Source organism: Miniopterus schreibersii, assembly GCF_964146895.1.
Source record: "Miniopterus schreibersii genome assembly, chromosome: 21".
Lineage (NCBI taxonomy): Eukaryota > Metazoa > Chordata > Mammalia > Chiroptera > Miniopteridae > Miniopterus > Miniopterus schreibersii.
The window spans coordinates 1,551,160-1,574,075 of record NC_138123.1 but is presented as its reverse complement, the minus strand read 5'-3'; the positions used below and the strand labels follow the sequence as shown (position 1 = coordinate 1,574,075).

The 22,916-nt window shown below is 51.5% G+C and overlaps 1 protein-coding gene across 4 annotated transcripts in view; it reads left to right on the top strand.

Annotated features, from left to right (window-relative positions):
- NEK7 (NIMA related kinase 7) overlaps positions 1-22,916 on the top strand; it is a 45,680-nt gene that overhangs the window by 13,733 nt on the left and 9,031 nt on the right. For 3 of the 4 annotated variants that reach the window (XM_081123889.1, XM_081123887.1, XM_081123888.1), the window contains 7 exons: positions 5,342-5,426; positions 10,286-10,426; positions 12,237-12,299; positions 13,021-13,131; positions 19,687-19,795; positions 20,603-20,710; positions 22,753-22,847. In XM_081123889.1, coding sequence (XP_080980015.1) covers positions 5,370-5,426; positions 10,286-10,426; positions 12,237-12,299; positions 13,021-13,131; positions 19,687-19,795; positions 20,603-20,710; positions 22,753-22,847 — 684 coding nt within the window. In that variant the 5' untranslated portion in view covers positions 5,342-5,369. Of the gene's footprint in view, positions 1-5,341; positions 5,427-10,285; positions 10,427-12,236; positions 12,300-13,020; positions 13,132-19,686; positions 19,796-20,602; positions 20,711-22,752; positions 22,848-22,916 lie in introns of those variants that run through there. The other variant, XM_081123890.1, reaches the window with a different exon arrangement.

The following is a 22,916-nucleotide window of genomic DNA, read 5'->3' as shown; positions in this document are numbered from 1 at the left end:
GCCCCCTCTCCCAGCGGCGGCTGCAGGGGTGGTGGGGACCCGCCTTCCCGATAGTCTTCGGCGCCTGGCAGTTGCTTCCTCCGGAGGCCGCGAGGGCCCGAGCGCGGCTCCTCGCTTTGTCCTGGGACCTGCCTGTTGCAGAGGAGCTCGGTGCCCTCCCGCAGAGGGGCCTGGATTCCGGGCCAAGGAATTTGGACTTTATCCTGAAGACAGTGGAGGCCAGCGGGAGGTCCTTGAAGGCCTGGTGGCGTGACAGGCCTTTCAGGGTGGCTGATCCAGTTGAGGTCCGTTGGTTGGTATGGGCCCAGCCTTCTAAGCGTTATAGCAGAAGCGCTCCTGACTCACTTACGGTCAGCAGTGTTTGTACTGAACGGTGTCCTCAGACCTCATTAGAGGGGCTCGGTTGAGGGGACCAGGTCCAAATACGTGCTGCTTTTTTGCTCTAAATTAGCGTCGGTAGTCCGCGTCTCACCCCTGGTTCCACGTTCACTCCGGCAGAGCAGGATCAGGGAGGCCAGTTCTGTATCCGAGTGTCCCCCGTGTGCCCGTCGTGTGTGAGCACTGGGGACACCGTGATAGGACAAACACAGGCGTCTGTGGCCCCAGGAGGCGTTTTGAATGGTGCGGTGTCACTGAGAGCTCTAGTTCAAAGCCATGGGAAGAAAATGTGAAAAGAAAAATGTTTTCCTTTCCTCTGTTCTGTTTTTCTCCGGGACGTCACAGGCTGAGTCTGGGAGTGGACATCGTGCGTCCCCATGGTGTCCGCGCAGCTTACAGGGTGACGCCTGATTAACAACGGCTTCCTGCGAAATGGTTTTATAGTGAGGTGCGCACGTGCCAGACTAGGTTGTAAAACACGTTTTCATGTTCCTGCTGCTTAGTGTCCACTGACTGTCCTCCCGGCCCTCTTCCAACACCCTCAGCTCACAGTTTGCTTAAAATTAAAGTTAGTTCAGTTCATTGCAGCTTATTACATATTCTGAATATAATTCTGGAATAAGTTATATGGAGTTTAGTGCCCTAAAGGGAGAAAGTAACAGTGGCATTGGAAAGAGGCATTTGAAAATTTTATTTTTTGTTAATTATGATGTAATAAGTCCCTGGTTATATGAACCAACATCTTATAATCTGATTATACTTGAAGCACAACTGGGAAAAAAGGCAGCTCTGGCGTCGTTCAGGTTGGAAGGGCTCAGGGTCCGTCCCACTCGGGTGGCATGACGGCCGTAGGATAGTCGTGCCCAGAACGCGTGGCCGCCAGCCGATGCCAAGTCAGACTTTCCATTATTAATCCTTTCGGTTTTTACAACTTCTGGTTGAAAATTTCTTCCAGGGAACAATTTGTATACAGATTTTTAGCCTGGGAACAAACATCTCATGACCCACTGGCAGGTCTCTAAACGTTCAGAGGGATGTTAGGGCTTTTAGGACGAAGCAGATTTTATGTTTCAAAATATTTATTCCTTTGGAACCAGAAAGTTAAAGTGACTTAAGTCATCCTCTGCTGTGTGGTGCGCGGGTGCTTCACTGTGGTGACTGTTTATCTGGGCCTTCTGGGGCTGTGTGTGTTGTGAGGAGGGACTGACGGGAGCAGGTCCCGCAGGTCATGCCTGAGCTCAGTTTAGGGCAGCCGTGGAACACTTCCGCCCATTTCAGTATAAATTTAATAGGTCTGTGTTCTGTTTTTATCTCATTGATTGATTTTATTAATTCCAGTGGAAATACCAGGAGTAATAGTGGAAATGGGCAAGAGAGGTTTCAGGTCCACACAGCGACACCAAGCAAGAAGCTCTGCAGGTCACCGCCCTGCGTTGGTTCAGAGTGTAGCACGCATGGGGGTTGGCTGGAGACACGGACTCTGGTTCAAAGCCACCGGAATCGGGAGCCCTTTGTTCTGCAAAGGCTTTTAGGAAACCTGGGCCGTCGCAGGGAGCACTGGAGCTTGAACTGAGCCCCAAGCTAGCGCTTCATGTGCCGACAGGTCATTACAGCCATTCATTCCAGGCCACCCAGTCTGCTGACTCTGTTTGGCTGGACCTGAAAAGTCAGAGGTGCTTCAGCCAGTCTGTTTCCAAACCAGAAATAACTCAGACGTGGCCTCAGCGCCCCGGAGCCCGCGTTGGTGACCCCGGCTTAGGATCCAGACGCTGGCGACATCAATCACCACGGTGAAGCCGTGGGCATGCCCTAGGTGTTGTCAGGAGTGTGAGGGAAACGTGGCCCCGCTTAGTTTGCAGAGAGGCCTGGAGAGGGCTGCTTGGCACCCCCGCCGTGGGACTCCTGCCGGTCACTAGGGAGTGACTAGCTGACGCCCAGCGTGGACGCTGGTTACGCCGGGAGGTGATGTTTGGGTTGGCAGCAGGTGACGAGGTATCTTGGGTTGGCAGCAGGTGACGAGGTATCTTGGGTTGGCAGCAGGTGCCTGGGGCCGGCCTGGCCGCCTCCCTCTCCGCGGCCGGGCTCGGCAGAGCGGCTGCTGCACCTGCCTGAGCCCCGGGTCCTGAAAGGCGTTTCGCTCGCACATGGGTCTTTCTCTCTCTGAAAAAAAATAGGAAAAGAAAATCAATAAAGGTTTGTTGGGAAAAAGCCTTCCTGCCACTTCTTTTTTAAAAAAATCATTTTTTATTTTTCAGTTGAAGACATCATTACGTTGGTTCCAGGTGCGCCCCAGCGGCCGTCCCGTGCGTCTCCTGCCGTCGGGGGCGTCGCTGCTGCGCTGGTGGCTGCTTCCTGGGCGCGCTTCCCCGGGGCTGTTCTGCAGCAACCCGTTTGCATTTGTTCTCCCGCACCTTTTTCACCCAGCCCCCCACCCCCCGTCTGGCAGCTGTCAGAGGTTCTCCGAATCTGTGTGTGTCTCCACTTCTCTTTTTAGGACTAGATCTGACATGTTTGAATTTCAAGCGCTTTTAGATTAAGAAACTGTTTAATATGAAGTTTTCATGGATTCTCACAAGACATTTATAACCATTTGTTTCCATGGCCAATAATTTCTAAAGTCTGTTGATGTGCGTGATTGGAATTACTTTATGCAGTCGAAGGGGTTGAGACAGATGACCCTTCCCGTTCCTTTCGCATGAGCGAGGAGGTGGTCGGAGGCCTCCAGGAAGGGGCCTGGGGTGCAGGGCGATCGAGCTGCTTGCATCTCATTTCTTGCCGTACCATGTAATGACCTATTTTACACGCATCCTTAACTTAGAAAAATCCAGTTCCTCAGCAGCCCCATCCCTAGATATTTACTCAAGTAAAATGAGAACTTGAACCTGTGTGTAAATGTTTTAGCGGCTTTATTTGCCACGGCCCCCAACGGGAAACAGTGACGGTGTCCTTCAGCCGGCAGATGGATAAACACCCTAGAGCATCCGAACAGTGGACACGTAGGTGCCCCTAACTCAGGTTCATCCGTTTCCTCATGTTTAAATCAGGGTTTGCAAGTTTGGCAGGAATGTCACAGAGGTGTGTTCTTCCAAGTGCATCATGTCGGAGGCACATGATGTCTGTTTAACTTGATCTTCTGGCTCAGGTGAGGTCTGCGAGGCTCTGTCTTTTCCCTTCACAATTAATAATAATTTTGGGGTCTTGGGGGAGATACTTTGAGACACTGTAAATGACTTGCTCCACTAGTTTACCCTCCACCGATGGTTCTGTCCTGAATCAGTTATTTCCCTGAAGACTGGCAAATAGTGACTTTTATCCCGCTGTTCTTTCTTTGTAAGGTGACATTGTCCCTCAGGAAGAGCTCCTCCCTTTCTGCTGCTTCTTAGTGCGTATCTCTGTGACTCACGGGCTTTTCATTTGATGGGCTACGGTGTTATTCTAGCATTGTCCCGGATGCGGCCGGCGGGGCCCCATTCGGGCGGGCTGTGCCCCTTTGACGTGTCCGCCCTGTTCGGTGCACACTGTTGTGTTTTCTGGCTCGGAGGCGTTTCAGGCTCAGCCTGTGCTTCCCCGGCCCCGGCCCTGGCCCTGTCGCCTGCATTTTCCTGGGAGCCCTGGCTCCTGTGAGCGGAGACCGGCCTTTGGAAACCAGGATTGGGCGCCAGGTCAGCTTCCTGGTTTTCACTGTAAACCTTGAGCGCTGGCAGCGCCGATCCTCCTCTTCAAAGACCTGATGGTTATCGCAGCTCAGTGACTCACAGCGGCAGAGATGTGTGAATGAACTATTGTGCTGGGCCGGTGCTCCGCGCCCGCGGGAGGCTCACCCGCTTGAGGCGGGAAATGCGCTGACTCAGGCGGTTAGCCGGGCCCAGGGGCGAGGCCAGAGATGGTCCTGCGGAGAGGGGAGTTTGGGGCCAAGGAAAATATTTAGTTCTGGATTTGAGTAATTAGACTGCCAGGTGCTAGTCACCCTAACATTTCCAAGCGACCGTTCCTCAGTTTGGGGGTTGCATGTGCGCGGCGTCCCCCAGTGGCCTTTCGGGAGGAGAGCGGGGCCCCTGTCCTAGCCCCCCTGGGCCTCGCTGTCCTTCGGAGCCGTGGCTGTTCCCGCCTCAGGCCTGGAAGGCGCACGTACCTCGAGGTGTTTGAATAACCGACGGCCGACGGGCACCAAGGTCAGGATCCCAGGCGCAATGTACCCAACGGCTTGCTTACAGATACGCTCGGGAGCCGCATCTTTTTTCCTCTAGTGTATGTTTTATACTGTACTTTAGAGTTAATTAAGAGTCAGCTTAGTGTTTTGAAATGTATGTTGGTTTATTTTAAGTCAATTTCTGCAAGAAGTGCTAAATTTTTAAAGTGGAAGTCGGAGAGGAGCCCGCAGCCAGGACAGCCGCGTCCGTGGCGAATCTGTGGCCACGAGGCCGCGGACGCGGGTCAGCTCGGGTGACATCTGGGGACTGTGTGCGCTCAGCATAGTTTAGTTCGCTTCTAATGGGCTCAGCTTTAGAAAGTTTATAAATGTATTAAAGTACGGGAACGAGGCGTTTCAGAGGCCGAGCACCAGGCGGGAGGCGGCCGGGCCCCTCCCCGCAGCCATCGGCGGAGACGCCCCGGGCCCGCCTCGCCCGCACGGCGCTCTGTGTCTGGGGGGGGGCGACGCTGCCGGGGGGGGGGGGGGGGGCGGGGACACGGCGACGCTGCCGGGGCGGGGGGGGGGGGACGGCGACGCTGCCGGGGCGGGGGGGGGGGGACGGCGACGCTGCCGGGGCGGGGGGGGGGGGGACGGCGACGCTGCGGGGGGGGGGGGGGGGGGGACGGCGACCGCAGGCCTGCGCGGTAGCCGCGGGAGACACGGGGCCGCCGAGGGCCCTTTCCACGGCTCCGCCTCCCCGATGTCCGAGGACAGCGGCCGCGTGACCTGCGGCGGGGTCAGCACTGACCTTTCCCCTTTGCCTCTTCGCAGAGCCCTGACCTGCCTGTTCCTGCGGACGATGGACGAGCAATCGCAGGGCCTGCAGGGGCCGCCCGCCCCCCAGTTCCAGCCGCAGGTAGGCCCGGGGCGGCGGGGCGCAGCTGGAGCCGGGGAGGGGGGAGAACGGGACCAGGACGCGTCTTCCTGGGCGGGCAGGGGGCAGCGGGGGGCGGGTCGGCCGCCAGGAACCAGGGCCTCGGGCCGCTGTGGTCTGGTTTTCGGTGCAGGTGGAAGAAGTGGCAGCACAGCCTCTCGCTGTGGTCTGCGGGGAGGCCACAGCAGGCGTGACCTTGTCGCCCTCGCGTGTCCCGCGACCCCGCCCTCCAGCCAGCCGCCTGCGCCCGCCGGACCCGCCGAGCCCGCCGAGCCCGCCTTCCTTCCCCACGCTCCTCGGCCTCTCCCCTGCCCCTTCCCCCTGCCCCTTCCCCCTGCCCCTTCCCCCTGCCCCTTCCCCCTGCCCCTTCCCCCTGCCCCTTTCCCCTGCCCCTTCCCCCTGCCTTCCCCCCCCGCGTGAGTGCCCCTGGCCAGGCCGCCCCTCAGCACCCAGCCTGGTCACCAACACCCGGTCTGCAGTGACCGACACCCGGTCTGCAGTAACTAGTACTCGGTCTACAGTGACCAACACCCGGTCTACAATGACCGACACCCGGTCTGCAGTAACTAGTACTCGGTCTATAGTGACCGACACCCGGTCTGCAGTAACTAGTACTCGGTCTACAGTGACCAACACCCGGTCTGCAGTAACTAGTACTCGGTCTACAATAACCAACACCCGGTCTACAATGACCAACAACCGGTCTACAGTAACTAGTACTCGGTCTACAGTGACCAACACCCGGTCTGTAGTAACTAGTACTCGGTCTACAGTGACCGACACCCGGTCTGCAGTAACTAGTACTCGGTCTACAATAACCAACACCGGTCTACAATGACCAACAACCGGTCTACAGTAACTAGTACTCGGTCTACAATGACCAACACCCGGTCTGCAGTAACTAGTACTCGGTCTACAATGACCAACACCCGGTCTACAATGACCAACACCCGGTCTGCAGTAACTAGTACTCGGTCTACAATGACCGACACCCTGTCTACAGTAACTAGTACTCGGTCTACAATGACCGACACCCGGTCTACAGTAACTAGTACTCGGTCTACAATAACCAACACCTGGTCTACAATGACCAACACCCGGTCTATAATAACTAGTACTCGGTCTGCAATAACCAACACCTGGTCTGCAATAACCAACACCCGGTCTGCAATAACCAACCCCGAACCTAAAATCCACTCACCTCCCTGCGTAGTTCTCAAGTATATAGAACAGTAGATACTCGTGCGCATGTTTATTGTCCGTTTCTTGTTTCTGTGTCATGTCCTTGTGTGTTTAACCCCTGCCCCTGTTAACTTTGTGGAATAAATGGAAACATTTTAGAAAACCTTTCCCTCTAATTCTGCGTCTCTGCCTCTGTCTGCGCTTCTCAGTCGGAGGCTGTTTCTCGCCGTGTTTAATTTCCCCAGGTGCAGCTGGGGGGCTCGGGGGCGAGACGGGAGTCCCTGCCGTTAATTAACAGCTTATGATAAGCGGGCAGGAGAATCCGTATTATTGGTTATGGAATCGGGAGGTAGTGATTATTATCTGGGTGGGGTAACTCATGGTGATTAACTAATACCAATCCCAGGGACTGGTAGCTGTGGAGCTAGGTAGTTGGTTACAGTTGGCCTGTCGTTTTCCTTACGCTGCGCGAATTTCCTCTTTTGTTTGATAAAAGGCCGGTTACAGTGATCACCAGCATCTTGTTCAAGCCGATGTAAATCTTCATCACTTAGTACTTTTAGGAAACAGGTACTTTTGAAATGCCCAAAATTCCAGGGAGGTAACTTTCAAAGGGGAAGGAGCCTGAAGAATCAGCCTGTTAGCACACGGGCGCGTGTGCTGCTGCTGCTTTGTCTGGTTTACAGTGAGGCTCGTAGGAAATAACCTGTGGCAGTTTGCTGGGTATGGTCAGTAGTCTAGCAGGTGTGCTTTGGAGACGAGATGTCTCGTGTAATTTTTCAAGTTCATAGGTTGAGCTTTATTGACAAATAAAATTGAAGGGCCTTTTAAAGTTTTCTTTTAAATTCTGTTAAAATTCATAACATTAATACAAAACATAAAGAAATTTATTAATGTGCATAATTGGTATGTGAAAACCAGTAGTAAGAGACGAATGCAATAACAATGGAAACCTTACTAACGATGCTAACTGTAATTAATGCTGGCTGTGTGTTAGATCGTTGATAACAGCCCCTCTGGGAATTACCGGGACATGATTTCCTCTCTGGGGAGTCTGGAGTCCACACGGCGACTCCTTTAATTTCCCCAGAGAGAATCATCATCGTAGTGCTATCCCGAATTATCTATCGCTTAGTAAATGCCCTGGCTTCAAATTGGGAGCAAATTAATTCATTTAGTCCTAGGGATTCTTAATTGTTTAAAGAGTCTGCACCTGTGAGAAGAGGCGCCGGGGGCGTCGCACAGCGAATGTTATTTTAAGAAGAGCATTTATGTGCAATGAGCTCAGACCGCCAGGTGGATAGTCCCAGCTAGTTAGCAAGACCGGGCGACGTGGTCAGAATGGTCAGAGCCACCCGAGATTCGCCCTAAGAACCCGGAACACTTCAGGCGTTAGGTGAAGCTTCGTCCGCTCTGGGGTTGGTTTCTTAGTTGTCCTGTGTGACTTAGAATTTTCAGAGTCGTGAGTAACATCTGCTGCTGGGAAGCCATCGGAGGCCGAGGCGGGGCCTTTCTCCCCAGATCTGAGCCCGTTCCCTAGTGAGCCCACTTCTCCCTGATTCACGTGCAGAGGCCGTGGTGTCTGGTGCACTCGGGGAGCAAAAGGCGTGGCTGGTGGGTGAGGCCTCAGGCCAGGTGCAGCAGTGACAGAGCCTCTGTCATCGGGGAGGCGTTGTGTGCTTATTTATAGCGTCAGAAACAGTAGTAGGTTTTACTTTTGTACATGCTGAAGATCCTTCAGGTGACTCATAAAATCCAAAAGCCATTTTGCGCGGCTCAGAAAAATGCCTGGTCATTAGGGACTGCGTGCGATTGAGACCCAGTTTATGCACCAAACGGAGAGCAGGGAAAAGGCCGTTCAGTCATTTTATTTGGTTTGTAATTCATCCTGATTTGAATGAATCTCATTGTTCTGCTGAGTTACCTCATTCCCAGTGTAACTCCAGTGCTCAACCGAAAAAATCAGGGGAACTGGGCGTCATTCAAAAAAGAGGCCACTCACCCGGTGGCCCCGTCCTCTTGTTTGAAGCGCCCGACAGGGTGCTGCCCGCGGGGCGGTGTGGCCGTGGGCGTGAAGCAGCCTGACGGCTCGTTGCCGCGGCTCCGCGCTGCCTCCCTGTCCGAGGCCTCCTGGAGGCCTCCTCTGCACAGCTTGTGTTTATACAAATTGCAGTGCGGCGGGGAGACCACGCGCTCAGAGATGCGCCGCTCTGATCCTTCCGTGTCAGCTCCACGTCTACCCCGGGTGACAGGACGCGGGGGCAGATGAGACCGGCTGTCACTCAGCCGCGCTGCCCTCTGAGGGGGGCCACGGGGGGAGAAGGTGCCGCAAATGGGCTGTGAAGTTTACACACGCTGCCCACTGCTGCACAGATTACGTGTAATGAAGTGTCGAATGCTCGGCCACATCGGCCTAATCCTCGGTGGCAGCTCATCCCTCGGCTGCCAAAACGCCCTCTGGCCTCCGTCGCCGCTCTGGCCGCGGAGCTGGGGGCGGCGCCGGGCTTAACCGCCCCAGACGGTGCGATCCGACATGCAGATGTAGGTCATTGCATATGTAAATGTGCGGCCACCCCTGCCCGCCATCCCAGCAGCCAGCCTCCCCCCAGCAGGCGGCCGTCACACCGCCGTAGCGGTCGCCTAGCGTTTGTCAGTCACCGTGCCGGCAGTAGACGGTCCCGGTCACACTGGAGTGTGGCCGCGTGGTGGTGCCACGGGGTCCGGCCACGACGCCGAGCCCTGCTGTGGAGTGGCCGGTGCTCATCAGGGGGGAGCTGGGCTGCCCCCTACGGGACAGGAAGGGATTTAAAGTTCAGAAACCGAAAGTTGTCGATCGCCATTATCTGAGAAGTGGGACTGTGGAAGCTTGTTGTTACGTGGGCACCGTTCTGCGCCTGGGACACTTGGCGTGAGTCTCAGTGACCAAGAAAAGAAACCTCCTGTGACTGAACAGCATGCAGTGGCCTCCCTCACTGGGTACCTTCAGTTTTCTTTTTCTTGGTGGTGTGTTCGTGCTTTCCGTCTCATTTCTGACATGTTTCTATTCCCAGTTTCATTTTCTCATCAGGACTTGAGGCTGGAATTATCTGGATTATCGCGGAGGGTCGGGGAACGTTGGGTCACAGGGCAGAAGCCTTGTTTAGTCCCTGGGAGCGGAGCGAGGCCTGCTTGGGAGTGAGGGAGGCGCGGCTGTGGCTGGATGACGCCTGCCTGACGAGATGCCTGGGGTTGGGTCCCGTGGTGTGTGAGGTCCTACACGCAGGGCCGCTGGTGCGGAGGCGGCACACGGAGGCCTCTGTGTCCGCAGAGGCCGTCCTGTTATTACTGTAACAACTGCTGATGGTTTTGAGAAACACTGTATTTGCCTTACGCTCCCGCGTGGGCAGGATTTTGCAGTTTTGCTGACCCGTTCCGTCTGACACGCTATGTACGTGTTCTCACGCCCGCCTTGTTCATCACTTTCCTTCCTCACCAGAACGGGAGTTCCCTGCGGGCAGGGCTCTGGGCGGCCCCGTGCCCGCAGCAGGACTCGGCAGCTGCTGGCTGAGCGGCGGCTGCAGGCCCCTAGGCCCCTAGGCCCCTAGGCCCCTGCTGATGCGAAAACAATTGCTGGTTGTGTATATCATGCGACTGAAAACTCTTCTACTTTTTAATTACAGAAGGCCTTACGACCGGACATGGGCTATAACACGTTGGCCAACTTTCGAATAGAGAAGAAAATTGGTCGCGGGCAATTTAGTGAAGTGTATAGAGCAGCCTGTCTCCTGGATGGAGTACCAGTAGCTTTAAAAAAGGTGCAGGTAAGCGGATTTCAATTCTGTAAGTCAATATAACATCACACTCTGAATAATCAATAATCAATAGAGAAGTGTGTCCTGATCAGTTGGGTAATCACTGTCTTGCATCGGGGATTCTGGGGAAGCTAACAGTTGTGCCGACAGGTTGAATGGAGGGAAGCGCACAGGAAATTGAGTTTTAGTTGTGCTGATGCCTCGGACAGAGGGAAGGACACGTGGTGACGGCACCAGGCCCAAGAGGGGCGTGAACATGGCGGTGAACAGAGCCGGCCCCGGGCGGGGTCAGGAGGGGAGCCCGAGGTCTCGTCACGGGGGCTCAGTTTGGGGACAGGCTGCTCAGCGCATTGGGTGGGCTCCGTGCAGCTGGGGGACCCAGGAGGAATTCGGGTAAGACGTCCAGTCAAGTAAAACTTACAGTGAGACGCGCCAGGCCTGCCGAACTTTGTGCGTGTGTGTCACGTGCTCTCTGCGCTGCGGTGTGTGTGCTTTTCTGCTAACATGTTGACAGACACCTTCTCAGGGCCGTTCCTGCGGGTCCTTGATGCCCCCACCCCCTGGAGGTTCCTAGGGTTGTCCTTCAGTCGTCGGCAATTCGGGCAGAATGGAGGTGGCGGGAGAAAACTTCTCGAGTGATTCAGAGCCTGCCAAGAACTTGCAGCGGCACTTGCCCGATCGCTGCTCGTGACTGTGCCCTTACCAAGTGCAGAGGGGACGTCGCGGAGCTGAGAAGCTGGCTGCTGAAGCTAAGCCTGCAAATGTTTTATGAAGAACATTCTTACAAAGTCCAGATCCTTGTTTTCCCACGTGTGTCACCTTTTCTTGCTCCTGCGTGAGACAGCTTCGCTGGGTCTGGGAAGGGTTTCGTCTGCAGGCTCGGTTTTCAGTTTGTCTTGACTTGCTGGCTGAGAGGGAAAGACTGAAAAGACACTTCGGAATTTCCAAGGAAATGTCATTATAAATGTATTTGGTTCAGAACTCAGTTTAGCCATAAATGTGCCAGCAGTGCTCACTTCGCAGCGTTTGAGGAGTGACTTCTGATTAACAGTTAATCCTGAAGCAGCTTAATCTAAGGCAAATTAGAGGCCCACGACCTCTGTGTGGCGCGTCCTGTCTGTATTTCCCGTCGAGTTAAGACTTCTCAACGCCCTCACACATCTTCTGTCCGTCTCACTCACTGTCTTTTGTTTTTAAATATTTTTTTCCAGCAGAGAGACGTTGATTACTGGGAGATTGGATTAATATCTGTCTCCAGGCCTGCGACATTTTTATTTTAATCACTAGTTCCAGAATTATCCTTTATCTCCTAAAAAAATTTCAGGAATCCCTTTAAGGTCTGGGACCTTTGAAATGTTGTACTTCCCACATTTCTGTGTTATCTCAAGTCCCATGTGACTCGAGGTTCCTGGGAATGACATCAGCATTCAGGACCTGGCAGGAGTCGGCGATTCTTCTTGCCGTTTGGATTTTTTAAAGCATACGTAGTCTGTGTGCACGTGTGTGTGTGTGTGTGCGCGCGCGATTCCCGTAACCAACATCAAGTCCCCCCCTTTCTCTGTACATTAACACGCGTTTCTGTTGTTTAACGTGTTGCATAGTAACGTCGCTGCCCTGGCCTCATCTGGGGACTTTGGGGAATGAGTGGCTTTTCTCTGTGAAATAAAATGCCCACAGACCTCTACAGCCCCTAAAGATTGATCTGGAAGAAAAACTTTTAGTGTGTGTATAATTATGTATAAAATACCGTAATGAATTTACGTCGTGGCTTGAACCATAGATTACCATCTTATTAAAGAATTCTGGATTCTGTTTTTAGATATTTGACTTGATGGATGCCAAAGCCCGTGCTGACTGCATCAAAGAAATAGACCTGCTCAAGGTAACTAGCCAGTCATGTGTGTTCTCTCTAGAGTAACTGGAATAATTCTCTTTGAGAAACTCTTTGTCTTACGTTAACTTGTGTAAAGGTCGAAAAAAAGATTGTACAAAAAGATCAGAAATGTGTATGTACTGATTCATGCATTTCTAGATGGTAAAATTTTTCTTAGGGTGATTTTATGAATTGGTTCCATAGATAAGTTCAGTATGTTTAAGTCATTTGATGTAAAAGCTCTATTCAGGTACAATATATCAGATGCCAGTTAAAATTTTTTAAATTTTTGTTTTGTCTTTTAACCACTGCACACAGTTATACTAGGATCAGCCCTAACTTCAAAATAGGAGCAAAAAGGAAAACTTTGTTTACCATTGAGTTCTCATCGTGAAGGAAATAATTTTTAGCAATTGATGATTTAATTATATCATGTGTTTGTATGCATATATAGATGTGTTTATTGGGCATAGCAGTACTTTTTAAAACTTGAAGTGCATAATTTACTATTTCTAATAAAGGATATTAAAATAAAATTAATTGATACCTAGTTTTACTTTCAATAATTACAGCACTTGTTTTAAAATTCACAAGATTAAAGAAAAATACAGGCATGTTAAGATTTCTGTAACTTAGAAATGAAACGCACTAACTACGTTTATTCTTAAGTTGTGAAACTATTGGGAATTTACAATAAGAAAACTTTCTGATGCCTTTTTTCTCTTCTTAGCAACTCAACCATCCAAATGTAATTAAATATTATGCATCATTCATTGAGGACAATGAACTCAACATAGTTTTGGAATTAGCCGATGCTGGTGATCTGTCCAGAATGATAAAGGTAAGGCTTAGAAAACAAACAAACCGAATATTTATTTTTACTCTTAGGGCTGTCAGTTAGACGTATGGGTATGTCAGATACTTTAAATTGACCTGTGGTAGCTGTGTAATAAGTGACAGGCCTACCTGGCAAATTCACGCTGGGGACTCAGGTGCGTGAACACTCAGAAGCCAGCTTGGGAGCCGACCCAGAGCCTGTCTGCTGGGAGCTGGAGTCGGACCCTGCAGGTGGGTTTCTCTGAGCAGAGCCCCTTGTTTCTGCATCTCCACGCGTCAGGCAGAGGGGCAGAAAGATGGTCGAGCAGCCTGACCGTTCCTGGGCGGCCTCACTAAAGAACAGCGCGGGCTTTGCATTCCGACCTCACACGTCAAACCCCGATTGGGCCACTTAGCAGTTATTTAACTTTCTTTTCTAAATGTGTATTAATTGGGTAGAAGATCAGCTATAACTCATAGGAACCCCCAAGTAACAAACAGTAGCCTAAGCACTGCTGTCCTTGGGCAGCTTATTTCTGTGAGCCACATTTTCTGAACATCAGAACAATAATAAAGTCCACTTTGTAGCCTATTTTAAGTGGTTAATTAATTGATATTTATTAAGAGCTTAGAACAGTGCATCACACATGTAAGGATGTGTAATTTGAAGCTACTGTGATATTATTGTTTCGTGTATTTCTTTGTTACATAAAATTCTGGGACTAGTGTAGCAGCTCAGACCTATCAGATTTTCAGAGACAAGTCTATTTACAGCTGGTGACGTCACCACCCCAGCCTGAAGGGACAATGGGCACTTGCTGGCTGTATCTTAAGGTACATTGCCGATGCTGCCACTCAGCGTTTCAGCTTCATCCCATCAGCCAGAGTAGGGTCATGAGTGCATCTAGCTGCAAGGGAGGCTGGAACACGTATCTGCGTTTGGCTGGCCATGTGCTCGCCAAACTTCTATTCTGGGGGATGCCTTGAACAGTGTGGAAATCAACAAAAACCAGCCAAACGAGAAAAGAAGGGCTATTTATTCTGGCTTCCGAAGGCAAGGGAGTCGGCACCATCACTAAGGCTTCGGCAGAGTTCAGAGTTCACTGGAAGCCGGGCACCTTCTGTGATGGGCTAGAGGAGCGTATGGGGCTTTCTCTGGTTGGTCCTGAGTTGGAAACAGGGACAAAAGTTGGAAGAGCTGCCAGTTACTGAAGAAGTCCTGGCCGTTGGGAGCTGGCTGTGGCAGAAGCTACTGCTTAGCTTCCTGGATTGTCCCTGGAGGCGGCAGCTGGCTCCAGGTCGGACACAGCAAGCTGGCTTCCTGGGTTCTTGGGGACAAGAGGTTGGTTTTCTGGCCAGGTTGCTGAAGGTTGTGGGTCAGAGTCTATTATTACATGTGGTCTGGCTATTGTCTGTCTGTAAATTCTGTCTCCTGGCAGATCTAGAGCCTAGCGAGGAATCTCTGCTCAGGGCGTCACTGTGAGGAGCATTTAGAAGCAGAACCAGGGGCTCCATCTGCATGGCCCTAGTGAGAGCACAGGATTCCTAGAGGCAAGTCTGACCCCAGTGAAGATGAGCATCGTCACCAGCAAATAGGAGAGCTGGCCTTTGATTGGGCCTGGCTGATGCAGAAACCTCGTGTTTCTTAGTGGCCCTTAAAGACTTTGTCACAGAGCTGCTTTGAAAAACCAGGTGACAGCCTGCAGTTTTCATTCCATTACAAAGGCCCCCCAGGCTTCCCGAGCAAGGCGTTGGCAGACTCTCCAGCAGTAGCTGCGAACCCTGCTCCCCCGTGAGGGTTCAGTACCCAGCTCCCCCACTTGGGTCCCTGCGCTTCTCCCAGGGTTGCTGTCCTCGCCTGCAAGGTGCAGGAGGCTCGCTGGAGGTGCTTCCTGACTGTGAAGCTGCAGAGGAGACACCATTCCTGTTATCACAGATGCCATCATGCTGAGCTGTTTGAAGTCCCGGTGAGAGTGACTCACTGCCATCGGTTATCTGATTTTCCATTTCAGGGACTTCCCACCCTGAGCACAAACAGCCAACCACCAGCAAAATGTCTTGGCGAGTTAGTGACCAATAAAAACAATTATAGGCCTAATTTTAAAAAGAAACGCAAGCACACAATGCGAAATTCTACAAAACAGCTGTCAATGCAAGACAGAGAGACGACTAACATAAAATCCTGGGCCAGCTACACCTTTAGGAGCAGGAGTTAAGTCCAGTGGGAAGTTCCGAGGGTAAACCCTCTTTGGGCAAATACCTGCTGAAGGCTCATGCAAGAGCCCATGTCTGTGATAAATCCGCCCCCCACTGAAGGTGATCGTCGTTTGAAGGTGACTGTCGTTTAGTTTTCTGCTCTTGTCCAGTCCAGTTTCCTCCCTTCGCTGCTCCTACTCCGCACACACAGGGGAGCACATCCGTTTACCTGGGGGACACGCCTCTCCCTTCACCATCTGGAAACTAACTCCTGGCTGAGTGCCCTGCGAAGCCTCACCCCCAGCTCAGAGTCACCGTGCTGAGGCCGCCGAGGAAGGGAAGATTTGTCCGAGTGACCTCATGCCTGTGTGGTGATGAGCTCAGCGCCCTTCTTGCCATCAGTGGACTTTATCAGGGACAGGTTTCACCCGCTGACGCGGCGGGTCTAGTAAGACGGGCTCAGACCGCAGATTTCTGGGTTTGGTCAGCAGGAGTGCGGGACTGGTGTAGAGTTGGTAACGATCCCTGAAATACCCTGGGGGCTCTGACTCAAGTTTGAAGGGATCTATCATGTAAAAGACGAATTAGGAAACTGTTCTTAAAGTAAAAGATATTAACTGATTCTTAACAAGTTCTAAGCTTAGAGCAACCCCATGTCCTTGGGTAGAATCCGGGTGGCTCTGCCGTAGAGGGCGAGTCTCGCTCTCCCCCCGCCCTCCTGAAGTCTCAGGTTAGTGAAATGACCGTGTGTGCGTGTGTGGTCGTTTCATCGATGTCTGTATTTCCCGTTTGACTCCACGCTCTGCTGAGTCCAGGCAGAGTGTCTGCTCTGCTCCCAGGTCAGCTCCCAGGGCGGTACCCGGCCCACGGCAGTAACTCCGCAGGTACCTGCCGACTGCAGAAGTCGGCGGCTCCACGTGTGTTGCCACTTCTCTGTCCCTGGGCCCAGTGAGCACGAGGTCGCAGGACACCCGGCAGCTTCCTGCCGATTCACGCTCTGCTCCCGAGGGAGCTGCTGGGGGGTGAGCCGGGGTGAGCTGGCCTGAGGGCGGCGCTCGGACGGGAGGCGCTTGCCTTCGGCCCTGAGAAGTCCCTCGGTTGTCTTCTCGGCTCTTTTCTGCGCTGTAGCTGATCTCTGTAGAAGGCGCTGCGCTAGGAGGAGCTCACGGCGCTGCTTGGTGACGGAAGGTGGCAGTGACTTGGTGCTTCACGACGGGCGGGAGGATGCTCCGGGCGGGAGGGAGGCGACTCATCCTTCCCGGGGGGAGCGTTGTAGGTCACGTGCATCGCGAGGATCTCACTGCCTCGAGCCTGCAGCTTAATTGGGGTAGAAGAGGGGATCAGCTCCCGGTCTGCATTCCAGAAAGAACCTCCGGATAGCAGCGCATCAAAGATTTCTGCAAGTAAATAATTAATTGGCTCAGAGCAGGCTGACAACTGTAATTAAGCTGTTTACAGTGGGAACATTCGGAATCTCTCTAATTAGTGACCGGAGTACCTGAGGCTGTGGTCAGACGAGGTGCTTCCCAATGAGTCAGGATGAAAGGAAGCCCGGGGTTTTTCATCATATGTTCCTTTATCACCAGTAATCACAACTTTAAGGTAAAAGAGACCCTTACAGAGCAGATTTCAGTTCATCCGGTTGTGGGATACGTGCTATAAATTGTGTCGTACGTTGAAGGGGACCCGTCCGTGCTCCACTGTGTCGTTGCCTTAGTAATACTGTTTATGCCTCTCCTGTGATGTCAGCGGACATATCTGGTGATAGAGACTCAGATGGAGGAGATGGGGACCAGACTCAGAATTATATAAACTGGGGTTATTTTGGCCTGCCCGGCAGCCTCCCTTTTGATGAACCCAAGAGCCGCTGATGCGGAGACTTAGTTCCACGCGCCAAGGAAGATGCTAGTCCTTCGTGCTCACGCCCGGTTCACGCAAGGGGAGGGCATTTTACACCGAACTTGGGAATTTGGGGGCGAGGTCTGAGAATTCTGCTTACCACAAACTTTGATAATCAGCTAAAATATCAAGTGTCTTGGAGATAATTATGGTCTTCAAATATTATAGCTTATAAATCCTGGTCACCTTGGGGCGTGGTTTTTGCATTTGCAGCCACATTTTTATTTGTACTTTTCCAAACTCAGAGGCTGTGCTGGAGACAGTCACCCCGAAATGTCTCCCGCTCTTGACCTGCGGCTCCTCAAAGCAGGGGCGTCCTCCCGGCAGCGCCCTCTGCCGGCGGTGCCCTGATTCAGTTTACCCGGTGCCTCCGCTTTAATTCAGCCGGGGCTCCCCAGCGGACAGCCCCCAGGACACCGGCTTTTCCCATCATCAGCGCTGGTTTTCTCAAAAGAAATGCGCTTACACGCAAGGAATGGTCAGAAGACAGCCCGTGTTTAAACAGACACGCAAAAGGCACTGGGAGAGACCAATGGCGTAACGAAACTGCCTGTGATTTATTTTATGATCAAATCAGCTTTATAAAATTAATCTTCAGAACCCTGCTACTCGTTCGATGCTCACATTTTACGTGGCCGCTCTGTCGGGGCCGCACTGTAGCGGCGCCAGGTTATTGTCACCTTCTGAGATTCGCTGTTCAGCGAGAAAACCCCCAAGAACATAGGAACACGAAAAATCAGACCGTCGTGGTCTGGGAGCAGCTTCCCCAGTGTGACCTCGAGGGCAGGTTCTTCCTTCTGCCTCTTCCTGTGTACACGACTCATTTTTAATATAGTGGGACTTTCTTAAGTGAATTGCCATGTTAACTGTAGTTGTGGTGATTGTAGAATCCGTGTTAGAGCGTAGCATTTTCTTTCATGGTCTGATACTGACGTGATACACTGTGTTTCTGAGTGAAGAGAGGCCTGGTCCCCTTGCCCCTCGACACCAGCCGGTCTCTGCTGATCCCGCAGCAGGAGGGCAGGTGGACGGCGGATGTGGGTGCATTTCAAGCCTGAGAGAAAATCCTGTGCACAGGAGTGATTTTGCAGCCTCACCCTGAGAGTGAAAACTGATGTTGACAACAGTCCACCATTAAAAATACTCAATATTGAAACCTGATATGGGAGGCTTTGTTTCAACATTTTAGTAATACCCTGATTTGCTTTTTAACCACCTGGTCATCTAATTGTTACTCGTTTTTTGCGGCTGATGTAACAGCCGTTGAAATTGCTGATAAGTTCATTGCCACAGTGTGTTACACTAAGGATGAATCTGAAGTTACCAGCTTTCCTCTAAGACCTGGCCTCTGAGACAGTCGGTGTAACCTCTTGCTGACAGTGAAGTGGGGGCGTCAGCAGATTCTCTGTGCTGCTTTTCACCCCAGCCTGCCCACAGCTGGTCACGGGTAAAAATCGACAGAGATGCCATTTTAGAGTTACCTGAAGCACAGTTCTCTGTATTCAATAACAAAAAATCAAATCAGCTAAACTTCCCAAAATGCCAAGTTCCCAGGTAAAATGCACGGAAGTACACATGTAAATGTTGATGTCTGTTACTAACTTTGTATTTTAAAAGGTTATCAGAAAGTTTTGTGAAACTTATTTAAATATAGTACTTTATGTTGGTCTTTTATAAATATTGTTATATAGCAAACCAATTGCATTTTTGTTTTTGAAAAAATAATTTTTATGTAATGAATCTTTATGAATCTTACATGGCCGAGAACTGTGTTCTTGAATGAGTGTGTTGCTAGTGTCTTCTCCCAGCCAGTCTCAGGTGGAAGAGTGGACTTGAGCCTGAACCTGGCTCACGGTTCATTTAACGCGTGGCCCCCGCTGTCCCCCAGACACCTGGTTGGTGCTCAGCCTTGGTCCCGCCTTCCCGCTTCTTTTCATCTATGAAGTTTAGTTTCATTCATTCAGAGCAAACTGCAAGTTTGACTTGTAATGTGCAATAGAAATATTTACGAAAATTTCTACCTAAATCCCTTTAATGTTTAATAAATGAAGTGATATTTCAAGTCACCCAGCCGGTTCAGCATTTATTTGAAAGGATTCTATAGTGAAACCTCTGTCAGCAGCAGAGTTATCTTTTCATGAACATAGTCGCCTTCCGGTTTCTCAGTTGTTTTATTCCGGCTTTTCCTTAGATGAAATTTAAAGTCTTCCTTTCAGGAGAAGAAATTATTTCACATAGATGTTAATTTTCTTAAATAGTTGGATATCGCAAAGACACTATGGCCTGTGCTCACTTTAGACACACATGGGAGAAATTTAAGCTACTATGTCAGGTAAAATTCTTGGAATCATCTCACTCTGGAAAATCATGTTTTTTGTTGGCATTAGGTAGATAAATAGGTGTCTTTCTGTCCTGGCTCTTTGCATGTCAGAATCTCATCCTAAGGAATTTTAGTTCTTAAAATTTTGTCTTTCGTTTTTAAAAGCATTTTAAGAAGCAGAAGAGGCTGATTCCGGAAAGGACCGTGTGGAAGTACTTTGTCCAGCTGTGCAGCGCCCTGGAGCACATGCACTCCCGCCGGGTCATGCACCGAGGTGAGGGCGCCCTCGGGGTCCCCGTTTCATCCGGGGGCAGTGCCTCCCGGCCACCTCGGAGCCGATGGCGTCCTGGGACTGTGCCCTTGCGGCAGAGCCCTGAGTGGTCTCTGTGGAGTGAGAATGAGTTCTTCTTCTGCTCGACTGTGAGCATTTACTGAGTTAGGTGGGAAAGAAACAGCAGGCGCAGGAAAGCACAGGAAGGGGTCATCTCCCCGCCCCATCCCCATGTAACTGTATATCATGGCTACGCAGATTTTTAATTTTCCGCATTAGCTCTTAATATATTCTTGGTTATTAGTCAGATGGTTGGGCATAATGTGAAGGTCACTCACTAAGGAATCGACCCCGTGATTTGGGGCATGAAAAATTTCATTGATACTTATTTAGGCAACTAAGATTTCTTAGGACTTCTACATAATTATATGCATAGAATTATGATTTTATATTTTATGTAAATATATCAATAAACTAATATTTAGTAAGATATTTTATTTAAAATTGATGTAAAAGGGATTCAAATTTATTTTTTGCTTTATATTAAAGGAGTTTATTTGAAAATGGGAAAATATGTTTTAAATGAAAATTAATTGTGCTCTTTAACACTCTGCCTTAATGATTGTCTCTCAGAGGACTGAGAACTCAGAAATATTAGGCTACATAAAAATTACTCAGAATAAAGTAATTGGCTCAAAATTCAAACAGTTTTTTTTAGGATACACTTTAAATTCTACCATGAAAAGTGGTTTAACCCTTGAAAATAGCTACAATGGCTCATCTTTCCATGATGCCTCCATTTGTTTGCAGATATCAAACCAGCCAACGTGTTCATCACGGCCACGGGCGTGGTCAAGCTTGGGGACCTGGGCCTCGGCCGCTTCTTCAGCTCCAAAACCACAGCTGCGCACTCTCTAGGTGAGCGACACGGCCTGATTTCACGCAGGTACCTCCCCCCTTCCCGGGCTTAGACGTCCAAGGCTGTGCCGACTACCTGCCAGCCCTTATATTTTAATCAGACTGTTAAAAGCTCATCAGGTTCTGGCAGAGACACCTCCAGCTCCATTCATCAGGCTGGCACTTGGTAAAGGAAAATTAGTGAACAAACATAGTTTTAACTGTCACCATGGAACCCTCCTTTTATTTTACATTTAATAACATTAAAAGAAGGATCAGGAAGAATTCTGTGCTAACTAAGAATATGTGTGAACTAAGGGGGGAAATCCCGGCACAGACTTGTGTGTGTTGACAAGTTGACCCTGATTTTTACTTTGAAAGATTCAGGAGCCTCATACGTTATTGTTGCATATTTTATGAGCAAATTTAGACGACTGCTTTTAAGGGTTGGATCCAAAAACCAGTTGAAAATGTGGCCACCTATAGGAGTGAATTTTGCTTACGGAAAATGTGACAGGATTGTAGGTTTTGTCCACGTCTCTCTGTCTGAGTGTGAGGAGCAGCCTGATGTTCTGGGGAGAGCAGAGGCCACCCATGTGCCCTGTTCTGTAGAGCCCGGGTCAGGCCATCAGCGACTTTTTTTCTTGACAAGTCTGCTAAAGGTTTATCAATTTTGCTTTTTTCAGAGAACCAGGTCTTAATTTCATTGATTTTTTTTCCCATTTAGTTATTTCTTCTGTGATCCTTACACTTTCCTTTTTCCTGCTCACTGTGGGCTTAGTTCAGTCTCCTTTTCCTGGTTCCTGTAGATGTGCAGCTAGCGTGTGTGGTTGAGACTTTTGTCTCCTGAGGTATTGCTATGAACGTCCCTCTTAGGACTGCTTTTGCTGCATACCACAGACTTTGAATGTTGTGCTTTTACTCATCTCAGGATATATTTTGATTTTCCTTTTGGTATCTTTGTTGACCCGTTGGCTGTTTATAGCATATTGCTTAGTCTCCGTGTGTTTGTGTTATTTCCAGTTTTCTTCTTGTAATTGGTTTCTGTTTTTATACCATTTTGGTTGGTAGAGATGTTTGACATGATTTCTGTCTCTTTGAATTTACTGAGACCTGTCCTGTGTCCTGCCGTGTGGTCTGTCCTGGGGACCGTTCAGTGTGCCCTTGAGACGAGGGCACATTCTGATGCTTCGGGTGGAGCATTTCCACAGATCAGTTCTCCCGTCCCCCCTCCGCCCCCCCGCCGCCCCCCCGCGCCCTCGCCAGCAGGGGCTCCCCGGGCCGGCGCCTGTGCCGGGGTTTGGGGTGCTCCCCGTGGGCGCTCCCCGCGGCCCTGCCCCTGCCTCGCTGCGAGCCGCCTGCCGGGGGCCACCAGCCACCGTGCGGGGTGCGAGGCTGCGCTGGAAGGGCTGGGCCCCCAAAGCGGAGCGCGCCCCTGGCCCCCGCCCTCTCCAGGCCCCTGGGCGCCTCTGCGGGAGGGCAGCGGGCGGCGCCCATGCGCGGCCCCAGGTTCGTTCCCTCGGGCCGGGGCCTGTGCGCAGCCGGTGCCCGGGGTCCCCCCCCCCCCCCCGCCCCGGGTCCCTTCCCCGGCACCGCGCTGCGGGTGACCGATTCCCCGGGGTCATGGGGCGAGCTCAGGGCTGTCAGTTCTGGAAACTGCCTCCTGCGGGGGCGGAGGGTTGTGGGGCGGCCCCAGGGCGCCGTCAGAGTGACCGGTGCGACTGACCTACCCGTCTGCCGACCCGACGTGTCACTATCTAAATGAACCTACGTGGCCGCGCTCGCGGGGGGCGCACCCCTGTTTCTTTAAAGAGCGAGAGGCCTGAAGCCGCCGGGCACCCCCGGGCCCCGGGCAGAACCCGCCCCGATGCGGGAACCTGGGGCCTGGGGCTCCGCGGGGCGGACCCGGGGGGGGGGGGGGCTTTGAAAGCCTCGGGGTCTCAGGAGCAGCCTCTCACCTGGTGAATGGCTCCCGGACGCTTTAATCCAGAATTTTGCGAGTGATTTCTCAGCACAGCCGCGCCTCATTTTTACACCCTGGTTTCGCTTGGCGTGTTTTGCAGTGGGCACGCCTTACTACATGTCCCCCGAGAGGATACACGAGAACGGCTACAACTTCAAGTCCGACATCTGGTCCCTGGGCTGCCTCCTCTACGAGGTAGGTCGCGTCGTGAATCCGTGTCCCTGCGCGTCCGCTGGCCTAAGACGCCCCCCCGCCTGGTGGGAT